Below are 20,660 nucleotides of genomic sequence, written 5' to 3'. Positions count from 1 at the left end.
CCAGAAAGGAATCGATACAGTGGTCCCCTAGAGTTTTCACTGGGTACACTCTGTAAATAGAATGACACCCTACCAGATCAAACAAGAAGTGACTGGGGGTGGGGGTAGTTGTATACAGCAATTCCCAGAGCTCACGTAGGACCAGGAGCCAGAGTGCAGAATCCTCAGTAATCACCCGGGGTATTAGAGACCCCAGAGGGGTCATGCCTTAGTAGTCGCCATAAAATATCCCTGGAGTGAAGGCTACTTTAGCTTAGACCCACCCTAGCAAAGATGCTTTAAATACAAGATTCAAAGGCATCAAAGTTATCTACAAGCAACTGCTAAAGCAGAGCCCGGCACTTAAGTAAACAAAACCTAGATCCTCAATACTGTATCAGTCATCATGTCCTGCATCTAATTAAAGAATTACTAGACATGTCAAGAAGCAGAAAAACGTGACTGATAACTAGAAGAAACAGTAGTCTAGGAAAAGACCCGGAAACAGCAGGGATGATAGAGCCAGCAAACAAGAATATTAAAACAGCTGATTTTGTACAAGTATTAAAAACATAAGAAAAAATGAAAAATGTTTTAATTAAATGGAATAGAAATAAATATGCAATAAAATATTAGATGAATTAATAGATTAGACACTACAGGATAAAAGGTCAGTGAAATTGAAGACCTAGCAGTAAAATCTATCCAGAATTTTCTTTTTGTCATAAAGGGAGAAAAATGAAGAAATAACAAATTTTTTCAAATTTGGTGAAAACCATAAACTGAAGAAGCTTGATAAACTCCAAATGAGATAACCATGCACATATTAATCTAATTGCTGAAAACCAGTGACATTTTTTTTGAATAGGAATAAAAGACACAGTACCCCAGAAACAGGGATAACGAATTCCACAGACTTATTAAACACCATGTAGCGAGAAACAAAATCTTATAAGTGTTGAAGACCACTTTACACCCATTAGGACAGCTACTATCAAAACAAAACAAAACAAAAAATACAAGTGTTGGGAAGGATGTAGAGAAATTGCAGCCCTTGTGCACTTGTGACTGTAAAAATGGTACAGCTACGATGGAAAACAGTATAGCAGTTCCTCAAAAATTTTCAAAAAGAATTACCATATGATCCAGCATTTCTACTCCTGGATATATACCCAAGTGAATTAAAAGCAGAGACTGAAGAAATATTTGTAGACCAACGTTCATGACAGCGTTATTTGTAAGAGTCAAAGGGTGGAAGCAACCCCAGCGCCTACCAGTGAAGGGATAAACCTGTTCTGTATCCACGCGGTGCACTATCACCCAGCCTTCAAAACCAATTCTCACACACGCCACAGCATGGATGAACCTTGAGGACGTTATGCTAAGTGAAATAGAAGCACGAATATTGTGTGGTCCCACCTACATGAGGTACCTACAACAGCCAAATTTAGACAGAATGGTGGTTACCAGGGGTTGAGGCTGGAAGGATGAGTTGTTTGATGGGTGCAGAGTTTTGTTTTGCAAAATGAAACATGTTCTGGGAGATTGGTTGCAAAACAGTGCGAACCACAATGAACTGTACACTTTAAAATGGTTAAGATGGTAAATTTCATGTGATGTAGGGGTGCCTGGGAGGCACAGTCCATCAAGCATCTGACGGTTGGTTTGGGCTCAGGTCATGAACTCAGGGTTGTGAGATCGAGCCCTGCGTCAGGCTCTGTGCTCAGTGTGGAGTCTGCTTAAGACTGTCTTTCCCTCTCCCCACTGCACATGCATATGTGCGTGTGCTCTTTCTCTCTTTCTTCCTCTAAAATAAGTCGGGGCGCCGGGGTGGCTCATTCGGTTAGGCATCTGTCTTCAGCTCAGGTCATGATCCCAGGGTGCTGGGATCAAGCCCCACATTGGGCTCCCTGCTTGGCGGGGAGTCCGCTTATCCCTCTCCCTCTGGCCCTACTCCCGCTTGTACTTGGACACGCACTGTCTCTCAAATAAATGAGTCTTTAAAAAAATTCATGTTATGTATATTTTGCCACATTTTTTTTTTTTTAGCCTTTAAAAAAATAATGCTTAGGGGAAAACCTGCTATGTGTCTTCTCTCTGCCTCTCCCAGCTCTGTCTGTTCTCCCGGAGCCCCACCACTTCTAAGAAGCATTCCCTCAGGGGCGCCTGGGTGGCTCAGTTGTTAAGCGTCTGCCTTCCACTCAGGTCATGATCCTGGGGTCCTGGGATCGAGCCCCACATCGGGCTCCCTGCTCCGCTGGGAGCCTGCTTCCTCTCCCACTCCCCCTGCTTGTGTTCCCTCTCTCACTGTCTCTCTGTCAAATAAAATCTTTAAAAAAAAAAAAAAAAGCAGCAGCAGCAGCCTTCCCTCACCTTTCTTTTCCCATGCTTTTCAACTTTCCCTTAATTCCTGTACCACCCTATTTAGCATTGAATTATCTACTTGCCTTGACAATCTGTAGGACCCCTGAAGAACTGTCTCCAGCTCGTCTGGGGGCCCCAATAGTACCTGTCTTGGAGGAACTGTATCAGTCCGTGTCCAATCCACGGAATAGAAACCACATTCAGTATTTCAATCAGAAGGAACATAATACAGGGAGTTTGTTACAAAGGTCTTCAGAGGGCTGGAGGAGCAAAAGAGGAAAGGTAAGTGTGTGTAAAGAGTACGAAGGAAGCAGCACACCACTCCTACTGCTGGAAGGAGCAAAGAGGGAAAGAGTAAGACCCACAGTCACCACCACCACGGCTCCTGCTGGGGAGCCTGACCAGCAGCCGGAGGCCTCCCCTCATGTGCCACAGCTGCCGCCTTGCTGGCACTGTACCCCGGCTCCCACAGCTGTCACCACCATTGCTGGAGACACTACTGGAAGGTATAAGAAAAATGGTTTCTCACCAACATCCCAGTACTGCCTCTCAACAGTTAGACTAAACAGAAGAAATCCAGCTGCGGGGAGTCCGGGGAAGTCCACTGAAGAGGAAAAGACAGAAGAGTTGATATGGAGCTGAAGGAACAGACAGTATCCAGCAGCCTCCTTCAGCTACTCAGCATCCGCGATGCCCTTCCTTATGCCTCTTTTGAGATCTACACACACACAGACTTTCTTGTACAAAATAGACTTAATCTCTCCCCCAAAAGATGAAAAGTCCCACCAGTCACTATGAACATCCGGGTGACGATAATTCTAGGTAAGTCCAACCACCCCGCCCCAATATGCTGAAATCTTAAGACTCAACTGTAGGTCAGTTACCATCAAAACATTTACGTTTGATAGACGAGAGGGGGAAGGTGGGTAACACGTAAAAATACATAAGAAACAGCTGGCTTAGTCCTCATTTTTATAAATCAAATGTTTATCTCTGATCTTTTTTTCACACCCTGTATCATTTTCCTGTTGCCCTCAGTCAGAATCGTCGCTGGCTGGGGTTCTTTACCTGGTGGGAAGGCCCTACGCTTGATTCCTGAAGTATCTTAAGTCCTTATGGATTCTGTCTTCGGTGAGTCTGTAGCCTTCCATTAACTTTTAACAACCGAACGTGGAAGCACTTTGGAGGCTCTCTGGAAAGCCCCCTCCGTTGTTTAGCAACAGCCATATTTCCCTTGGTAATTGAGATCAAGCGCCCCAGTCAATACAACAAGCCCCTTTCCCCGTTGGTTCAGTGGCACAAGAACCTTAAATGCCCAAATGGGAATCTCAATTTCCAGTTCATTGAGAGTACTGTTCATTTCCTAGTGGACATATTTCCTTGGGAACCCAGCCAGCAGATCCTGAAGTTGTAGGTACAGAAGCCAAAATTCTGTGAGCAGGTTATTAGATGTAGTATCAAGAAAAGTCATTCTCACTTTCCCCCATCCCCTGATTCCTGGACCCTTTGATTCAGTGGACAACTCACTAGCAAAGAGCATTCCTAATGCCCAAACTGTGGTTTATAAATAGCATTCACACTTAAAAAAAACAACAAACAAACAAAACACACCTCCTTGGAGAATGGCTGATTAAAGGTAAGCAATGAGAACTATAGAAAGAACCTGGGAAGGCTTTATCAGGAAGTAAGGCAGTTATCAAAAATCACTGGAGTCCTATCAAAAAGACACAGAGCTTTGGGGATTTAAAAGCCCAATTTTAAAGGGCTCTCACTAGCGTTAGGAGGCTGTATTATGGCCCCCAGTGATACCAGGTCCTAATCCTTGGAATATGTGTTTCCTTATACAGCAAAGATTTTGCAAATGTGATTAAGGATTTTCAGATGGGGAGAATATAGGATCGTCAGGGTATGTCCTAAATGCAATGCTATAGGTCTTTATAAGGGGGATGCAAAAGAAGATTTGCCACACGGAAGAGAGAGCCATATGACCATGGAGGTCGAGATTGGTATGATGTGGCTACAAGCCGAGGACAGCCGGCAGCTACCAGAAGCCAGAAGAGGCAAGGAACAGGTTGTCCCCTACAGCCTTCAAAGGGAGCATAGCCTTGCAGAGGCCTTGATTTTAGCCCAGTGAAACTGATTTTGGGTTCCCGGCCTCCAAGACAGCGAAACAATAAAATTTCTGTTGTTTTAAGCCACGAGATTTGTGACCGTTTGGTACAGTACCCAGAGGAAAATAATACACCAGCCAACGGTGGAGCATTTTGCGCATCAGAATAATTGTAGTGAGTCACAGCACAGAGATTACGTTTTTAAACCACAAGTTCAAAATGATACCAATACCCACTGGGGCGCCTGTGTGGCTCCATCAGTTAAACAGCCAACTCTCGATTTCAGCTCAGGTCATGACCTCAGGGTCGTGAGCGCGAGCTCGGCATCGGGCTCCGTGTTCAGCGGGGAGTCTGCTTAGGATTCTCCTCCCCCCCTAAAATAAGTAAATAAATCTTTTTTAAAAACGATACCAATGTCTTTTTTGTGTACACAAATTTGTCACTAGGTAAATTAGTGTTCGAAAAGCTGACAATGGGAAATAACTGTACTTCACTGGAACAATACAGTTAGAGAAGTTTTGCTTTCTAGAAAGATTTGAAGAAAGATCTGTAGAGTTAAGATGTCTCCGTTTTGCAATCCATTATGAAATAGCAGCAATGATCGTCAGCGGCTGCTAAAACAATCAGGTGGGAGAAGGTTATGGGGAATTCATAATCAGGCTGACAACGTCCAAACCCCACAGTTCAATCAATCCATCATTCAAAAAAAAAAAAAAAAAGTATGTGCCTCCAGACAGAGTGCAACAAGAAATACAAAATACCATCTATGACATGTTCTTGACAAAAATCTCATAACTGGATCTGCTGAAGCCTAGATCTAAGTACCAGTTTACGAGAAATATTTGGGACAGGAATATGTTCACTGATAAAAAACTGATGGGATCCTATCAGCAGAATCCCAAAGATAGGGAACTGTGGAGGGAAAAGACCTAGAGCTTGTTCAATAAATTGTCAAAATTACCCCAAAAAAGTGGAAGGAGAAATCTATAATTAAAGATTTAAGAGAGTTCAAATGTCACTGTTTCTGTAAACCTTTAAGACACTCCTTGAAATAGAACTACTCCCTCACTCCAAAGCAGTCCCAACGCATAAAGAACACGGCACTCCACTACACCCTTTATATCATTCCAGCACCATCCCCTCCCCTCCCACCTGACTCAGATTAAATTTCACGGCCCAGCGTTATGACCACTCCCTTGCATGTAACATCAACTCCTTTGCCCCCCTCTCGTACTTGCTTGGGTAAACCACAAACCTGGGTAAATCCTGCTCTATATGGCTGATTTCTTCTTAGACTCATTCTCCGTAATGTCATTGGATCCTTAATGCTGCCTGGCGTCATCCCCCCCACCCCTTGGTCTCGCTTCTTGTCCAGTTTCCAATGTGATACACTCATACCTTCTCCTCTTCCCAAACATTTCCAATATCCCCTCCATCCTCATCGGACAAAATCATCTTGCTCTTTATTTCACTGAACAAAATAAAGGTAATAATCAAAAGAGAAATTCCAGGACATCCAAACGGCTAATAAACATAGGAAACGCTACTTAACATCGTTAGTCATCAAATGCAAATTAAAACCACAATCTGATACCACCACCGCTCACCAGAATGGCTGAAATGACAAAGCCAGATAGTCACACAGGCATTCCTCAGAGATACTGTGAGTTGGGTGCCAGACCACTGCAATAATAGCAATTATCGGGGCGCCTGGGTGGCTCAGTCGTTAAGCATCTGCCTTCAGCTCAGGTCATGATCCCGGGGTCTTGGGATTGACCCTGCATCTGGCTCCCTGCTCAGCGGGGAGCCTGCTTCTCCCTCTCCCACTCCCCCTACCTGTGTTCCCTCTCTCACTGTCTCTGTCAAATAAATAAATAAACTCTTAAAAAAATAGCAATTACCACAATAAAGCAAGTCAAATTAATTTTTTGGTTTCCCAGTGCATATGAAAGTAACAATTATGCAACACTGTGGTCTGGTGGGTGTGCAATAGCATTATGTAAAAAAAAAAAAAGTACATACCTTAATTTGAAAATACTTTATTGCTAAAAAATAAAACACTAACCATCCTCTGACCTTTCAGCAAATAATAATCTTTTTGCTGGTGGAAGGTCTTTGCCTCGATGATGGCTGCTGCCTGATCAGGGGAGGGGTTGCTGAAGTTTGGGTGGCTGTGGCCATTTCTTAAAACAAGGCCATGACGAAGTTCACCCCATGAATTGACTCTTCCTTTCATAAACAATTTCTCTGCAGCGTGCGATGCAGTTTGACGGCATTTTACTCACAGTGCTCCTTTCCAAAGGGGAGTCAGTCCTCTGGCCGCTGCTTTATCAACCAAGTGTATGTAATATTCTAAACCCTTTGCTGTCATTTCAACAATCTTAACGGCACCTTCACCAGTAGATTCCGTCTCAAGAGGCCGCTGATCACCGTAACAAATATAACAATAATGAAACAGTTTGAAGTGGCGCAAGAGTTACCAGCACGTGACACAGTTATAAAGTGAGCAAATGCTGTTGGAAAAAAGGCACCACGAGACCCCCCTGGATGTGGAATTGCCACGAACCTTCAATGTATGTGAAAAAGCAGCACAATTCAGCAAAACGCAATAAAGCAAGGGGCGCCTGTAGTCAAGAGGAAACGAATGGAACTTTCGCACCTTGCTGGTGGGAGCTGAGTTGGTAGGTCATGTCGAGCAGATGTATACTCAGGGCCCATGAGTTTCTCCCCTAGATGTATACCCAACTGACACGTATACGTGTTGTCTATAAAACAGGTTCCAGAAGGTTCCCAGGAGCCTAACTCAGACAAAAGCCGGAAACACCCCAAATGTTCATCCCCGCTAGAATGGCTGAACTATGGTACGTTCCTATAACGGAGCGTAACACAGCAGGCAGAAGCAGCGAGCTACCGCTCCGCACAGCAGCATAGGTAAGACTCATGACACGGAGGCGAAGGAGCCAATGTTGGAGGGAGCAGGAGGGCACGTAGTACTTACAAGAAGCTCGAAGACAGGCAGGATCACCGGTGGCGTCAGGACCATACTTCTCTCTGCAGCAGCATGGGTAGTAACGGGAAAGGGACGCGGGGGCGCTCGGGTTGCTGATGACGTCCCGGGTCCTGACCTGGGTTCCAGCTACACAGGTGTGTTCGCTTCATAAAAACTGAGCTACAGATCGACACTTTTGTACTTCCCGGCGTGCGTATGACCTCAGACGTTAATGAAAGGACAGACACTCCACGAACTGACACGACCACACGGACCCACCGTGTGCCTCTGAGCCCATCCTCCCTGCCTTCCCCCCCCCCCCCCGTTATTGGGGGCCAACTGTTGTTCACACTTCTGTCGAAGACAGACCTTTCCTCCTGTGCCCCCACAGAAATACCCCCTCTTCACAAGGATGCCACTCTGGCCTCCCGTCTCATTCCTCCACCTTTTCTCTCGACTAGATCTTTCCCACCAACCTACAAACAGGCTATCACTTTTCTCATTTTTAAGACCACCCTCTCATCCCTCAGTTACTGTAGTTTTCCCCCATCTCTTAGGCTAAAGCAAAACTCAATTATCTATGCTTGCTGATTCCAGAATTTGTTCTAAGACTGTCTTTGAATCACTCCCATCACGTTCTCACCTCCACACTCCACAAACGCTGATCTCCTCATCCAGGTCGCTTCTGCATTGTTAAGGCCAACGGTCAATTCCTCTTCCTCATCTTCCACCATTTCAGCTGCTTGAGGCATAACCATCAACTCTTTCTCAAATCACTTTCTCCTCTAGGCTTCCAGAACACTGCGTGCCCAATATGGCTTCTGCCCCACTAGCTGCTCCTTTCCAACTTTCTCTTATTCGTTCCACCTTACCTCCCTGACCTCTCATTTTGGAGAGCCCCAGAACTCGTGTGGGGGCTTCTTCTGTTTTCTCATCCAGTGTCACGTACACGCTGTGTAAGTGGAGCAGCCAACAAAGTGCCTCCAGCCCAGATCTTTCTCCTGAACTCAGGTTCCTCACACGTTCGCCTCCTCAGCATCTCTACCCAGATGTGAACAGGCATCTCCAGTCTTGTATGTGTAACATCAAACTCCTCTCTTCCCCTAAGAACCCACTCAGATTTCCCATCTTGATTACTGGAAACTCTATCCTTCTCACTGATCATCAGGACAAAACCCTTGGAGACTTTCTTAACTCTGCCTTTTCTCTCACAAACGCGATCCGTCAGCAAATCCTCAGACAACCTTCAAAGCATTTCCAGAATCTGACCGCTGTCACCATTTCCACTTCTGTAACCCTGGTCTAAGCCACTACCGCTAGTGTGAGGACCACTGCTTCCTAGCTGGCCTCCCTGCTCCCCACCACCACCAAACCCCCCACCAGTCTGTTCTTGGTGCGGCATTAACATTTTAAACCAGATCAGGTCAGTCCTCTGCTCAAAACCTTCCGGTGGCCTGTTTTGCTCAAATTCCATGTAATAGGTTACCACGACCTTCACAGGAGACCCTTCTCCCCTGTACTGTTACCTCTGCTTCATTTACACTAGCCTCCTTGCCCTTCCTCAAACGTGGCAGACGAGCTCCTGTTTGGGGCCTTGCAAGTCTCCTCTTGGCCTAGAATGCTCTTCCCCCATTTATTCTCATGGAGCATTCCTTCATCCTCTTCAGATCTTGACTCCAATGGCGCTTGTCCATCCAGGGCCTCCCTGCCCGCAGCATTCACAATGCCAAGCACCCTCCCTCTCCACCCCACTCTCCTAAGGTCTCTCTCACTTCCTTCAATTACTCTCTAGCACCGTCTCCTGCCAAGACACGTATCTAGTACTTATCTGTTTAGTTTCCTGCTAGCATGTGAACAACAGGAGCACCAGGGCTTCTGTTCTGGTGACTGCTCTATGCCCAGTGTCGAGGACGATGCCTAGTAAATAGTAAGAGCTTAGTGAATATTTGTGGAATGAACACAGGGGTTCTGTCAATCCTTGTCATACACTCAAGCTTCACAGAGATGGGAACTCTATCTTAAGCATCTTTGTAATAAATGACTGACTGAATGGAAGAAAGAACAGCAGGCCTTCAGTCCAATTAAGGTCCTTAAGGCAGGCAGTGCATTCACTTGTTCTTTTAGATTTTTTTTTAATATTTTCTTTATTTGACAGAGCAGCAGGCAGAGGGAGAGGGAGAAGCAGGCTCCCTGCTGAGCAAGGAGCCCAGTGCGGGGCTCGATCCCAGGACCCTGGAATCATGACCTCAGTCAAAGGCAGACGCTTAATCAACTGAGCCACCCAGGCGTCCCTGTTCTTTCCATTTTTAATGCAAATATTTGATCTCCCCAAATAAATCAGGCCATCTGTTTCCAAACAATTGTTGGGATTGTTATCAACTACCTTTTCTTAATTTTTCACTCAATCAAGAGCAAAGATTACAATAGGCAGAGTGTGCAAAAATATAGTTATTAAAGCAATGTTTACCAAATCAAAGAGGAAATATTCAAACCTTGAGAGGTAATACAAACATCATTGCTCAACTCACTTACGATTTTTCTTGATCAGACAAAGGTTAAAGAAACAGATATGAGTCAGAGGGAAGGAAAAATCAACAGATATGATGGTTTAATCGTTATGATTTCTAAAATACACTAAACAAATGATGGAGAAATGTGACCCTTCTGATATGAAAACCTCATGTTATTAAATAAAGCGCACCTCCTATTCACCTGAATCTATTTCTCGAGAAAATTTCGGTGCTTGGAAAATTCCAACAACTTACTCCCCCCAAATGACAAGTTCACATTTTTATCTCTTTTATATTTTTAAATTACAATTTATTTCACATGAAAACTTACAGAGGCAATTGAACATGAGACCAAAGACCTGAGTACTTTTCTCAGGACACACGCACTCAGGGGAGCATTTCTGCCCACTCCCCACAGCAGCAGGCCGCCGCCTTCCAACCCCCTGCAGAGGAGGAACAAGGCCAGTCACAAAGGCTAGCAGGTGGAGAGGTCCATGATCCCCACGGCTGGGGACGGACCGCACAGGGCTCATCTGCTGGCACATGACCATTCATCAGTCATCTCTGGTGGGGCTGGAGCGAGGTGGAGAGGACGCGATACTGCAACGTAGGGGAGGTGAGGTGGCCATGCCCATTACCAGAGGACCACCTTAAAAAATAACAACGTACAAACAGAAAACGCACTGTGTCAGACACAGTGATACTATGTCAGAGTACGTGGGTTGCAGGGACAGTTGGTTGTGAGAGAGAACTTAAGTGAATCACGGTCAGAGAGGAACACAATAGCGACATCATGACATCCCAGGATCATTCGAGTTACACGAACTTGTGTATAATCTCTTTTCCAGAAGATCAGCTGCACTCTGCAGAAGATATGCCAGTCTTTATATATACATATACGCCCCTCACAGAGTCTGACCAAGAGCCAACTGCCTGCCAATTATCTGACACTTCTCTCTGGAGCTTCAGAAGGAAATCTTTCACTGGGTAACATTTATTGGGGGGTGGTGGAAATGGAGAATACACACACAACTGTCTCCCCACAAGGAAATGTATAAATCCCAGAACTACACATAGTGACACTTCCATTCATATACTTAAGCTAGAGTTTTGACCGAAGAGGCCTAACTTGGGACACCCAGACTTCCTGATTTAGCTAGATGGTCCTAGTTCATTCTTGTTTTCCAAAAGAACTATTAATAGCTCAGCGTGCCGCCCCCCCCCCCCCCCCACGGAAACACGTTCCCGTTTGGACAATAAATTATATAGTGGCCTTACCTAAATCGCTATTATCTTTGTCACAGAACATCCAGCTTTGGCTGTGAAGCTGGCAAAATTAATGCTGTGACTGTCCCGTAAGGATGTGGGTGGTCAAATTGGTTAAACCGCCCTGCTTTTTCCCTTACAGAGAAGTCATGAACCTGTCAATGTAAACAAAACGAGGGCTTTTAATCATGAAAGAATCAGTTCTGTTCCTCTATCATCTTTTGAATCTGCTATTTAGACGCCCTGCCATGATCACTTTGGAATAATGGAGATTCTCTTGCCAGCCACCAGGGATTGTAAATGTCACAAATAGTTACAAGAAGCAGCTTTCCACTTTTATCTTATTTCTGGCTTACTACACAAAAAGTAGAGGAAAGGGCTTTGAATCAAGAGCTATTTATTTTTAAGTTAATAATACAAAAGACCCTCTCTTTCCATTAAACTCCCATCCTACCCCCAGTACCAAGCCTAGAGTTATTAGAACCAGTGTCTCCATGGCGTAGAAAAGCAGACACCAAGCATTCAACTGAAACCCGGGGTCCCCTGCCACACTGCCCTCCCTTCCTCTCCCAAATAGCCGGTTCTTACTCTGAGAGAACGTCAGTGGGGGAGCTCTTAGGAGCGGCGTGAGTGTCCACGCAGTGTTCACCCAGGGCAGCAAGTTATAAGGCAGGGGATCTACTTACCCACACTCCCACAGCAACCCCCCGACTTGGGGGTACCAAGGATTCCAGAGCCCCGGTCCCCCACCCCACTGTCCCAGCACCCCCTGGGCATGTTTGCACACGTTCCTGCCCCACAGGTAGCAATTCTCTGATAGGGTATCTCAGAGTTCAGTCCCATAGATGGCCTTATAGCGTAAGTACTCTTCTAAGCACTGAAGAACATTGTCATCTACCTTTGGGTCAAACTTGTTAGCCAACAGGTGATGGTTTTGAAGAATCCAATGCAGGTCCCCAGTCCCATAAACACACACAGACCGCTGGTGGGTTCCGGAGCAAGGTGCATAAGGTGCCCCCATAGTGATGTCTCCCTCATGGCCTTGCCACTTGACCAGCCTGGCAATGGCTGTCATGTCGGAGATGTGAAACTTGGGGTGGTAGGGAATAGAACCCGGCATCCACGGCGCACGCTGAAGGGTGGCCCAGAGATGCTCATCGGGGCTATAGGTGTCTTTTACCCACTCGATCAGTCTTCGGGACTTGGGGTTCTCTAAGACATGCTGGACAAAGTTTCGAGAAGCCACAATATAGGCATTGCCCGTGAACATAGGCATATTATCCGGCGGAGGATCCTTCATCTTGCTGGTTATGTACAATGTGTCTGTCACCTCGTAGTGGTACGTCCAGCGAGACTTTTTGTACTCGGTAGGTTTTTCAGACTCCATACTGTTCTTCCCATTCAACATCTTGAGGGCCAGGACCATCTCGGCGTTGGTCTTTATGGGAAAGTCTGTCCCACACGTATTCAGTAAGTATTTCCATGGCACTGGGCTCTGGAGCAAGTCCTCCATACAGTTGAGGTCAGCCTGCACCCTGGACCAGGAGGCGTAAACCACCCGAACCAGCTTACTGGCTATGAAGACATTTGGGAAGCACGACACAATCGCCTTGACCGCCTCTTTGAAAGTTTCTGGGGATTTCTCATCCACATGGACACAGTAGATGTTCTGAGGGGCATACAAAGCTCGCAGCAGTCTTTCGAAGCTCTCTATCTTCTCGTGGACCACCATAGAGTACGCGATAGGGAAGTCTAACTCTTCTTTGCTCAGAGGGAACCGTATGAACTTCCTTTCGGCCTTGAAGTGCTCACAGTCTCGGGTCATGTTAAGGTAGTCGGTGTCTGTGAAAGGCTCCCGCTTCTTCTTGACCTCCAGGTTGTCCAGGAGAGCCTCCGTCACTGCTTGGTGGTCCCCTCGGATGATTCCAGAACAGTTGATGGACCTCTTTGCTGGCAGCTTCAGGGAGTTGTACAAGATGTCCCTACAGTGCTGGCTTCGGAAGTCGCTGGACTCCAGATCCAGGGAATCAAAGTCACATTTCAGTCTGAGAGAAAACCTCAGAGCGACAACGGCCAGCAGCATGTAGCAGCCCAGGGCCCACAGGTGACGCTGCTGGCACAGCTGCTTCTTCCACCAAATCATCTTCACGGAATGAGAAACCAGGAGAGTTGGGGCACAGGGAAGGAGGAGGAGGATGGATCCTTGGACAGAACAAAATGCCTTCAATTACAAACTAACCCTGAATGTATTCACAGGAACATCAAGCTCGACTCCAAAGGGGTGGCAAAAAGACGGGTCTTCTCTAGATTAACATCCTCAGTCACGACCTGCCGAGGAGCCTCTCTTATCCCTGGCTTGCTGACAGAGGTCTAGAACCTGACCCCTATATACAAACAAGCCATTCATGCTGGGATCAGGATCTGGCTCCACCTCCACCCAAGAGAAAAGGAAAGGGAAGCAGAACTGAGCACCTGCTGACGTTGAGGTGTAATGAGTAAGAGGAAGTCCCTGCCCACCTTTCATTTCTCCATCTTCCCCCTCAACCCTTTACCACCCTGTTTCTAACACAGCACTTATCTGGGGCCTAGAACTTCTAATCTGTCTAGACAGATGCTCCATGAAATTCAGACTCTCAGCATCTGTGCTAGAAATCCAAAGATTTAAATCCTTTTCAAAGAAAAAGTACAGGGGCACCTGGCTGGCTCAGTTGGGAGAGCATGCAACTCTTGATCTCAGGGTCATGAGTTCGAGTCCCATGCTGGGTAAGGAGATTATTTAAAAATAAAGAAACTTTAAAAAAGAAGTAAATAAAATAAAAAGCACATTTCTTGCTCTTGTTTGGCAATTTGTGTATTAGGCTGCTTTCACCACATAGAATTCGTTGGTTAGATGTGGTATCTAGCCACCCTTTTAAAAAAATGTTCTTAAAGAAGTAGAAAAAATTGGGTATGATCCAACAAGTGCATTGTAATCATTCATACAGATAACCCAGTCTATCCAAATTTTAAAAATATCTACACTCAGAGACACACAGAGCTATGCATGTACTATAGTGAATGAGTGCTTTCTATGGGCCAGAAATATTTCTTTACATTGCCCAATTGAATCTTCACAACATACCTGAAGTGTAATATTACCAAGCCTTGCCAAATATCATGTATATTTAAGAAGCAAATATGGGACTCATCCCCAGTTTTTTGTCTGCAAGCCCAATACTTCTTCCTTCAAACCACAACTACTTTTTAAATAATACAATACAGGGTTCTGAATACTACCAAAGAAAACCAGATGATAGAGAAAAAAATCCCTTACAGGCGAGAAACAAAATGGGACAAATCCTCCCAACAAAGACTGTTTTCCTTTGTTGTGTCCTCTTTCTGAGCATAAGATAGTGTCCTTCTTGGTCATAACTTTTATGGGAATCTAAGAAGAAGAAAAAAATGGAAGATTAAGAAAATTCTCACCTTTTTAATAGCTTTGTTCTTGCTTAGGAAAGATCACTTGCGAGGATGTGTTTGTTTCCAAGGGAAGAGTGATTGGAATCCATGGAAGCAAATGTCCACACCATAGCCCCTTCTTCTAACCCCTTCCAAATGTGGGCTCGGATAGTCACAGGATGTCCACGACCAGTCTCAGGCTCCTTCTCAGCCTCTGCAAAGTAGAGAGCAGCAGGTGGCTCTATCATTCACCTTCTGGCTTCCTGCTCTCAGATAAGAGCACAAGCTCACAAATATTCAGGAGCATATTCTCAAGCCCTAGCCATTCAGGGAGGTGTGTAAGGCAGGAAGAAAATGCTGGCAGTATCTGCAAGCTGGTTTTTTTTTTTTTTTTAAGATTTCATTTATTAATTTGACAGAGAGAGAAAGCACAAGCAGGGGGAGTGGCAGGCAGAGAGAGAGGGAGAAGCAGACTCCCTGCTGAGCAGGGAGCCCCACATGGGGCTCAATCCCAGAACCCTGAGATCATGACCTGAGCCGAAACCAAGAGTCAGATGCTTAACTGACTGAGCCACCCAGGTGCCCCACAAACAGGTATTTCAACCAGAACAGCCCAGTTTGTAACCATGCTCTCCTGCCACAAAACCATTAATAAAAACGTGTCAATGGTCAACACAAGAACTTGAAAGTTTCCCCCCCGCCCCCCACTTAGCAAGGAACCACAGAAACACAGGTATGCCCCTGCCTTCTTTTGGCCTGGAATCCAAGTATCACTCCTCTTTTGTTCCCTGAACATTACAAGAGTGAAGCAATTAAATTTTTTTTTTCTTAGAAAAGTCCTTAAAAACCAGAGTCTGTTCTCCAAATGGCAACTGCTCAAAAAAAAAAAATTCATTTACCTGTCATTCATTATTGTTAATAATCTGTGAGCTGTAGAAATACCCACGCGGTTCCAGTTCTCACTCACTAATGTCTGCGAGTCTAGGTCTTGGCAGTGGAAGGAATGGACTAATGCTATGGGCAGCTGGACTTCAGTGAGAGCCCCATGGGGTAGTTTGGGCAATACAGGGTAGAAAAATGCCTTCTTCAAAGCTGCTGATACTGTTGCCACTGTCTCTCTCCTGAACCCAACACCCCCCTCTAATAAAGTAGCATTCCTGGCCAAATATGTGAGACAGCAAACTTAATATAAAGAACTAGATATAAAGTTAAATAGATAACTGTAGGGCGGGGGGGGGGGGGGGGTTAGAACACCCTAAATTAGGGAAGTAGAAATTGCTAGAAGTAGCTACCACTTCTAGATTGGAGGAATGAAGTCAAGGTTGGGGAATTTTTTAATTTAAAATTTGGGAAGAAAGGTACCAACAAGCTGAAACTCAAGACCTCTAAGATGGGTACACCGCCAACTACTCAACTGGTGCTGGGGCCTCTGACCTCGGGGGAAAGCCCGCAGGCTGAGATCCCAACCTCTCCAGAGGCGGTTGACGTCTTGGCCCACGGTTACTGTAACTGGAGTCAGTGCAGTTACATAAAGAAACTGCCCCCAAGAGGTAAACAGGCGTTGACATGGTGATGCTCACAGAAGCAGGAAGTAGACAGGAAGCAAGCAGGAAATCCCGCCTCCAGCCCCACTGGCTTCCTCCAGCGCCCCCTGTTGGCCGAGCCTAATAAGGGGCCGAGCCAGCGGAGCAGAAATCCTAGCTGATTCCAAAATGTGGGCTTCATCTGAAGACAATAGCATAATAAGGGAGATGGGTCACAGTTACCTTCTTCCTACAAGAATTGTTTATGTGGCCCCCAGTCCAGCCTAGGGAACTTGGGTCTTTTCTGTTTTTGGACCTCTTCTGCCTGTTTCTGACTATAGATGGAGACAGGCCAGTGGCAAGGGAGCCAGGTAGGGTCACCCGTGCTCCCGCTTTTATTGGCCCCACTCCACTGGCTCTGCCTTCTGTCAGCTTCCATCATTCAGAGTCTGTGTGGCTCTCAGTTTTGAGCTGCGACATTTCTGAGGCAAACACAAAGAGCAAACGCTTGTTTGGGCATCTGAATCTACAAAAATCTCTCCAATTTCTTTATATACGACTTTTCTTTGATGGGCCCCTCAAAGTCCCACCTTCTTTCCCATAAAAATCATATCACAGAATCTTCAATAAAAAGAAAATGTTTTGAATATTTGATTGTTAAGGTAACCAAAACAGGTATCCACTTTTATTTACTAAATATATGCTAATATAATGTTAACAAATTGTAAAATAAGACAAAATCAGAGATGGAGACAAACCATAAGAGACTCTAAACTCTAAGAAACAAACTGAGGGCTGCTGGAGGGGCGGGAGGTGGGGGGATGGGGTAACTGGGTGAGGGGCAGGAAGTTGGGCACGGGAAGTAATGAGCACTGGTGTTCTATGCAACTCATGAGTCACGACATTCTATCCCTGAAACTAATAATACACTGTATGTTAACTGAATTTAAATTTTTAAAAAAATTAAATTGCAGATATAATATGTTGAGATAATCTACATATTAGTAATACCAAGCGGGTAGTAGTTACAGGCACACCTGGGTTTTGGCAAGACAGAACGAGGTCTGAATCCTGGCTCTGTCGCTTTCTAGCTGCATGATGACAAGCAAATTCTGTAATCCGTCCATGCTTTGGTGACTTCCCTTGGGTAACTGGGACTCATACCAAAATACCTATTTTGTAGGATGGTTGTGAGGATTAAACATGATAACACATGATGAGAGACTTGCCTTAATACCTGGCGTGTGCAGGCCCTTGCTGAAGGTACACACACTCCCGTGCCAGCCCACAAAGGCCCTTCTACTCACAGGACGGCTCAAGGAGGGCACGAGTAGCATTCTTGAGCTCTGGACCAAGCAAAAGCATTGATGCTGGTAATGTGGCCGGGTGGATAGAGCGGCGGACAGACCTGACATCGTCCCCTTCTCTGTGCCCTGGAAGTGACTGCGCTGTAAGTGGTCAGCGGAGCCCTGCGGAGCTGAGGGATGAGCGGTAGTTGAGGCTGGAAGCACAGGCAAGGGGACAGGACTGCGGGAGGTGCAGGGAAACCGTGAGCCGGGCAACCTGCAGAGCTCACTCGGACAGACAGCTGGGACGCTCACAGCCTCCACGCTCTAAGTTCATGCTGGACTTGAAGAGAAGGCAGAGCACAGGCAGGAGGGAGGGCCCAGCCCCGGAGAGCCTGGGAACCAGGCTGTTTTCAGGGCAGGAACCAGGACCTGGGGCTCAGAGCCCCTTGGATGGGATTTCTTTCACCCCTGCTGAAATGAAAAGGCAGAGCCACGTGATCCTGGAGACAAACGTGTCCAAGAGTTCAGGATGACAGGAAGACAGTTAGAAGTCCCAAGCACTGAAAATGATGAGGCCATCCTCCTTCCTTGGCTATCAAAAATAAAAGCAACACGAAACCAGATAATAAGAATGTCCAACCCAGGCCTGAGTTCCCACGACGACCATAGCTATCTTTGCTACTTCAGAAACAGTAAGACTCATGAGTTGGGCCTCCCCACTGGGCAAATAGCTTGGCTTGCATCCCCTGAGTTCTGAATTATAAATCCTTAGATGTTCGAGGAAAGGGCTAAGACATCTAATAGGGAACAGGGAAACCAACCCTGGGTTCATCAGGGTGAATCTGGAAGAATCCAGTGGAGTTTAGCATTAACTTGGATGGAGGTTCGGGGACCCCTACAGTCCTAACACGAGGGTCAGAGGAGGCCGGGGTAGCCAGAATCCAATCATTTTAAGCTGGATTAAGAAACTGGCAGATGCCCCCTTTCACTTATTTTATACGGTGGTGTTTACCTCTGGGAAGTGTCAGCTTCGTCTTCTCAGTAGGCGGCAGCTCCTGGAAATCATGTGCTGCCTGGCTCTGCACCCAGCATGGTAGACATTGGAACTCTAAGGCTTCCAGAAGAGAAACGCTCCCTGTGGTAGCGGACAGCCAGGGCCGCCCCGCTGACTGACAGAGAAGTGAGTGTGGTTCAGGGAGGCAGGAAGGAAGAAGAGATAAGCAGGCACTAAGCCAGGTTAATGTGTCACTGGATGGGCTGGAGCTGGGGTTTGAGAGGAGCCAAAGGTCCTGAGGAAGGTGGGGTAGGGGTGCTTTGAGCTTCTATCATAGGTTCTAGGTCAGTGGGCTCTTGGGGAAAATGGGGCTGTGGTATCTGGCCAGACAGACGTGGTTAAAAGACCCGATAGGATCAACTCAGTCTCGGATCAGGGCTGACGGGGTGCTCGCCGGGCCCTCCCCCTGGACACACCCCACGACCTGGAGTAAAAGGGAAAAGAGATTCAAGAAAGAACAAAGGACCCCCCCCCCCCGAATTTAGTCTGTACCTATTCGCTGAATGCAGAGGAGACTTCCCGAAGTAGGAAAGAAAGCCATCTCCTCGGGTGGACACAATCCCACTTGCTTCTTCCTACTCACGGTCCCAAGGGAGACAGCTCGTCTGCTAAACTGTGAAGGAGAGCTTATGTGCTCCCTCTCTCCCCCCAAGCCCCAACTTGGGGTAGTGCCCCCTTTCTACCAAAGCCAGGCTGCCCGCTCCTCAGCATCACAGACCTAGAGGGCAGCCTCAGCCGTGTTTTCTATCCACTCACCTCATAAACCTGTCAAAGTGCACTTGACCTCACTGTGGCGTCGTGAGCTCCTGACTCAGCTCTGCCTCCCCACCCAGGCTGGCGTGACGTCCTGCAGGCGGTAGCTTCCCCCCAAATGTTTCCTGAATGGACAGCTGCCTCAGTGTCCCTGGGAGGGTCCTCTAAGTACTAGAGTCTTGGGACTACGGCTGACGGGTACAGCGGAGCCTGGACAATGCAGTCTTGAAGTATGTGGGTCCACTCCCACATGAACTTCTCACAGCACAGTACCGTATACGTGTTTTCTCTTATGATTTTCTCCGCAACCTTTTCTTCTCTAGCTTACTTTGGTGTAAGAATAGGGTATACAATATATATGCAAATCTGTGTTCATCGACGGTTTATGTTATCGGTAAGGCTTCTGGTCAACAGTAGGCTACTAGTTAAGTTTTTGGGGAGTCAGAAATTAGACATGGAGTTTTGACTATGTGGTGGGGGGAGGGGTAGCCCCTCTCACCCCCGTGTTGTTCAAGGGTCACCTGTAGTTACTGGAATGAATGGGTGGAGACCCCTGCCCATAAGTTGTGCATGAAAATGTAATCCACCAAGCTGAAGCGACCTGAAATCCAAACAGCTTTAAAGGGATTAATTTTGCTTAGGAAACCTTCTCAAAAATAACCTGCCGGAAGAGATCTGGAAGCATGGTAATGATAAGATTAAGGTGCCTCCCACTGTGTCATTAAGAAGTAACCTAAACGAACCAACCATAAATGGTAGGCGACATGGCAGTGCTCCGTGCATTCGCCCACGTAACAACTGCTGATTGAGGAGATTGCTAAGTTGTAATGCTGGAGCTAGAGTTGATCAAGACAGTCTCCACTTTTGGGGCGCCTGGGTAGCTCAGTCGGTTAAGCATCTGCCTTCGGCTCAGGTCATGATCCCAGGGTCCTGGGATGGAGCCCCATGTCCGGCCCCCTGCTCAGCAGGGAGTCTGCTTCTTCCTCTCTTCCCCACTCGTGCTCTCTCACTGTCTCTCTCTCTCTCTCAAATAAATAAAATCTTAAAAAGAAAAAAAAAGACAGTCTCTACTTTCAAGGTGCTCATAATCTTATGTGGGAGGAGTGTGTGAAATAGAACATAACGCCATGTGAGTGCAAACACAGACATGTCCTGGATATACCAGAGGCCCAGAGGTTAAAACTAAAAATGGAGTGGTTAGAAATACAAGGGCAAACAAATGAGTACGGGTCTTTTTTTTTTTTTTTAAGATTTTATTTATTTATTTGAGGGAGAGAGCGAGTGAGACAGAGCATGAGAGCAAAGGAGTGGGGCAGAGGGAGAAGCAGACTCCCCGCTGAGCAGGGAGCCCAATGCGGGGCTCGATCCCAAGACCCTGGGGTCA

General features: G+C 46.4%; 1 protein-coding gene across 1 annotated transcript; it reads right to left on the bottom strand.

Moving 5' to 3' along the window:
• Window positions 1-11,971: 11,971 nt before the first annotated feature.
• On the bottom strand, window positions 11,972-18,631 carry GCNT3 (glucosaminyl (N-acetyl) transferase 3, mucin type). Its single transcript, XM_026518663.4, has 3 exons — window positions 18,482-18,631; window positions 14,685-14,871; window positions 11,972-13,421 (listed from the first exon to the last, which is right to left on the bottom strand). The coding sequence occupies exon 3, from the start codon at window positions 13,360-13,362 to the stop codon at window positions 12,046-12,048; it is 1,317 nt and encodes a 438-aa protein (XP_026374448.2). The 5' UTR covers window positions 13,363-13,421; window positions 14,685-14,871; window positions 18,482-18,631; the 3' UTR covers window positions 11,972-12,045.
• Between the last annotated feature and the right edge of the window lie 2,029 nt (window positions 18,632-20,660).

This window comes from Ursus arctos, unplaced genomic scaffold (genome assembly GCF_023065955.2).
Source record: "Ursus arctos isolate Adak ecotype North America unplaced genomic scaffold, UrsArc2.0 scaffold_36, whole genome shotgun sequence".
NCBI lineage: Eukaryota > Metazoa > Chordata > Mammalia > Carnivora > Ursidae > Ursus > Ursus arctos.
This window is presented reverse-complemented; position numbering and strand designations above follow the sequence as displayed.

Bases quoted from the DNA above. Each gene is read 5' to 3' on its own strand.
- GCNT3 (XM_026518663.4), bottom strand. From the start codon at position 13,362: ATGATTTGGTGGAAGAAGCAGCTGTGCCAGCAGCGTCACCTGTGGGCC.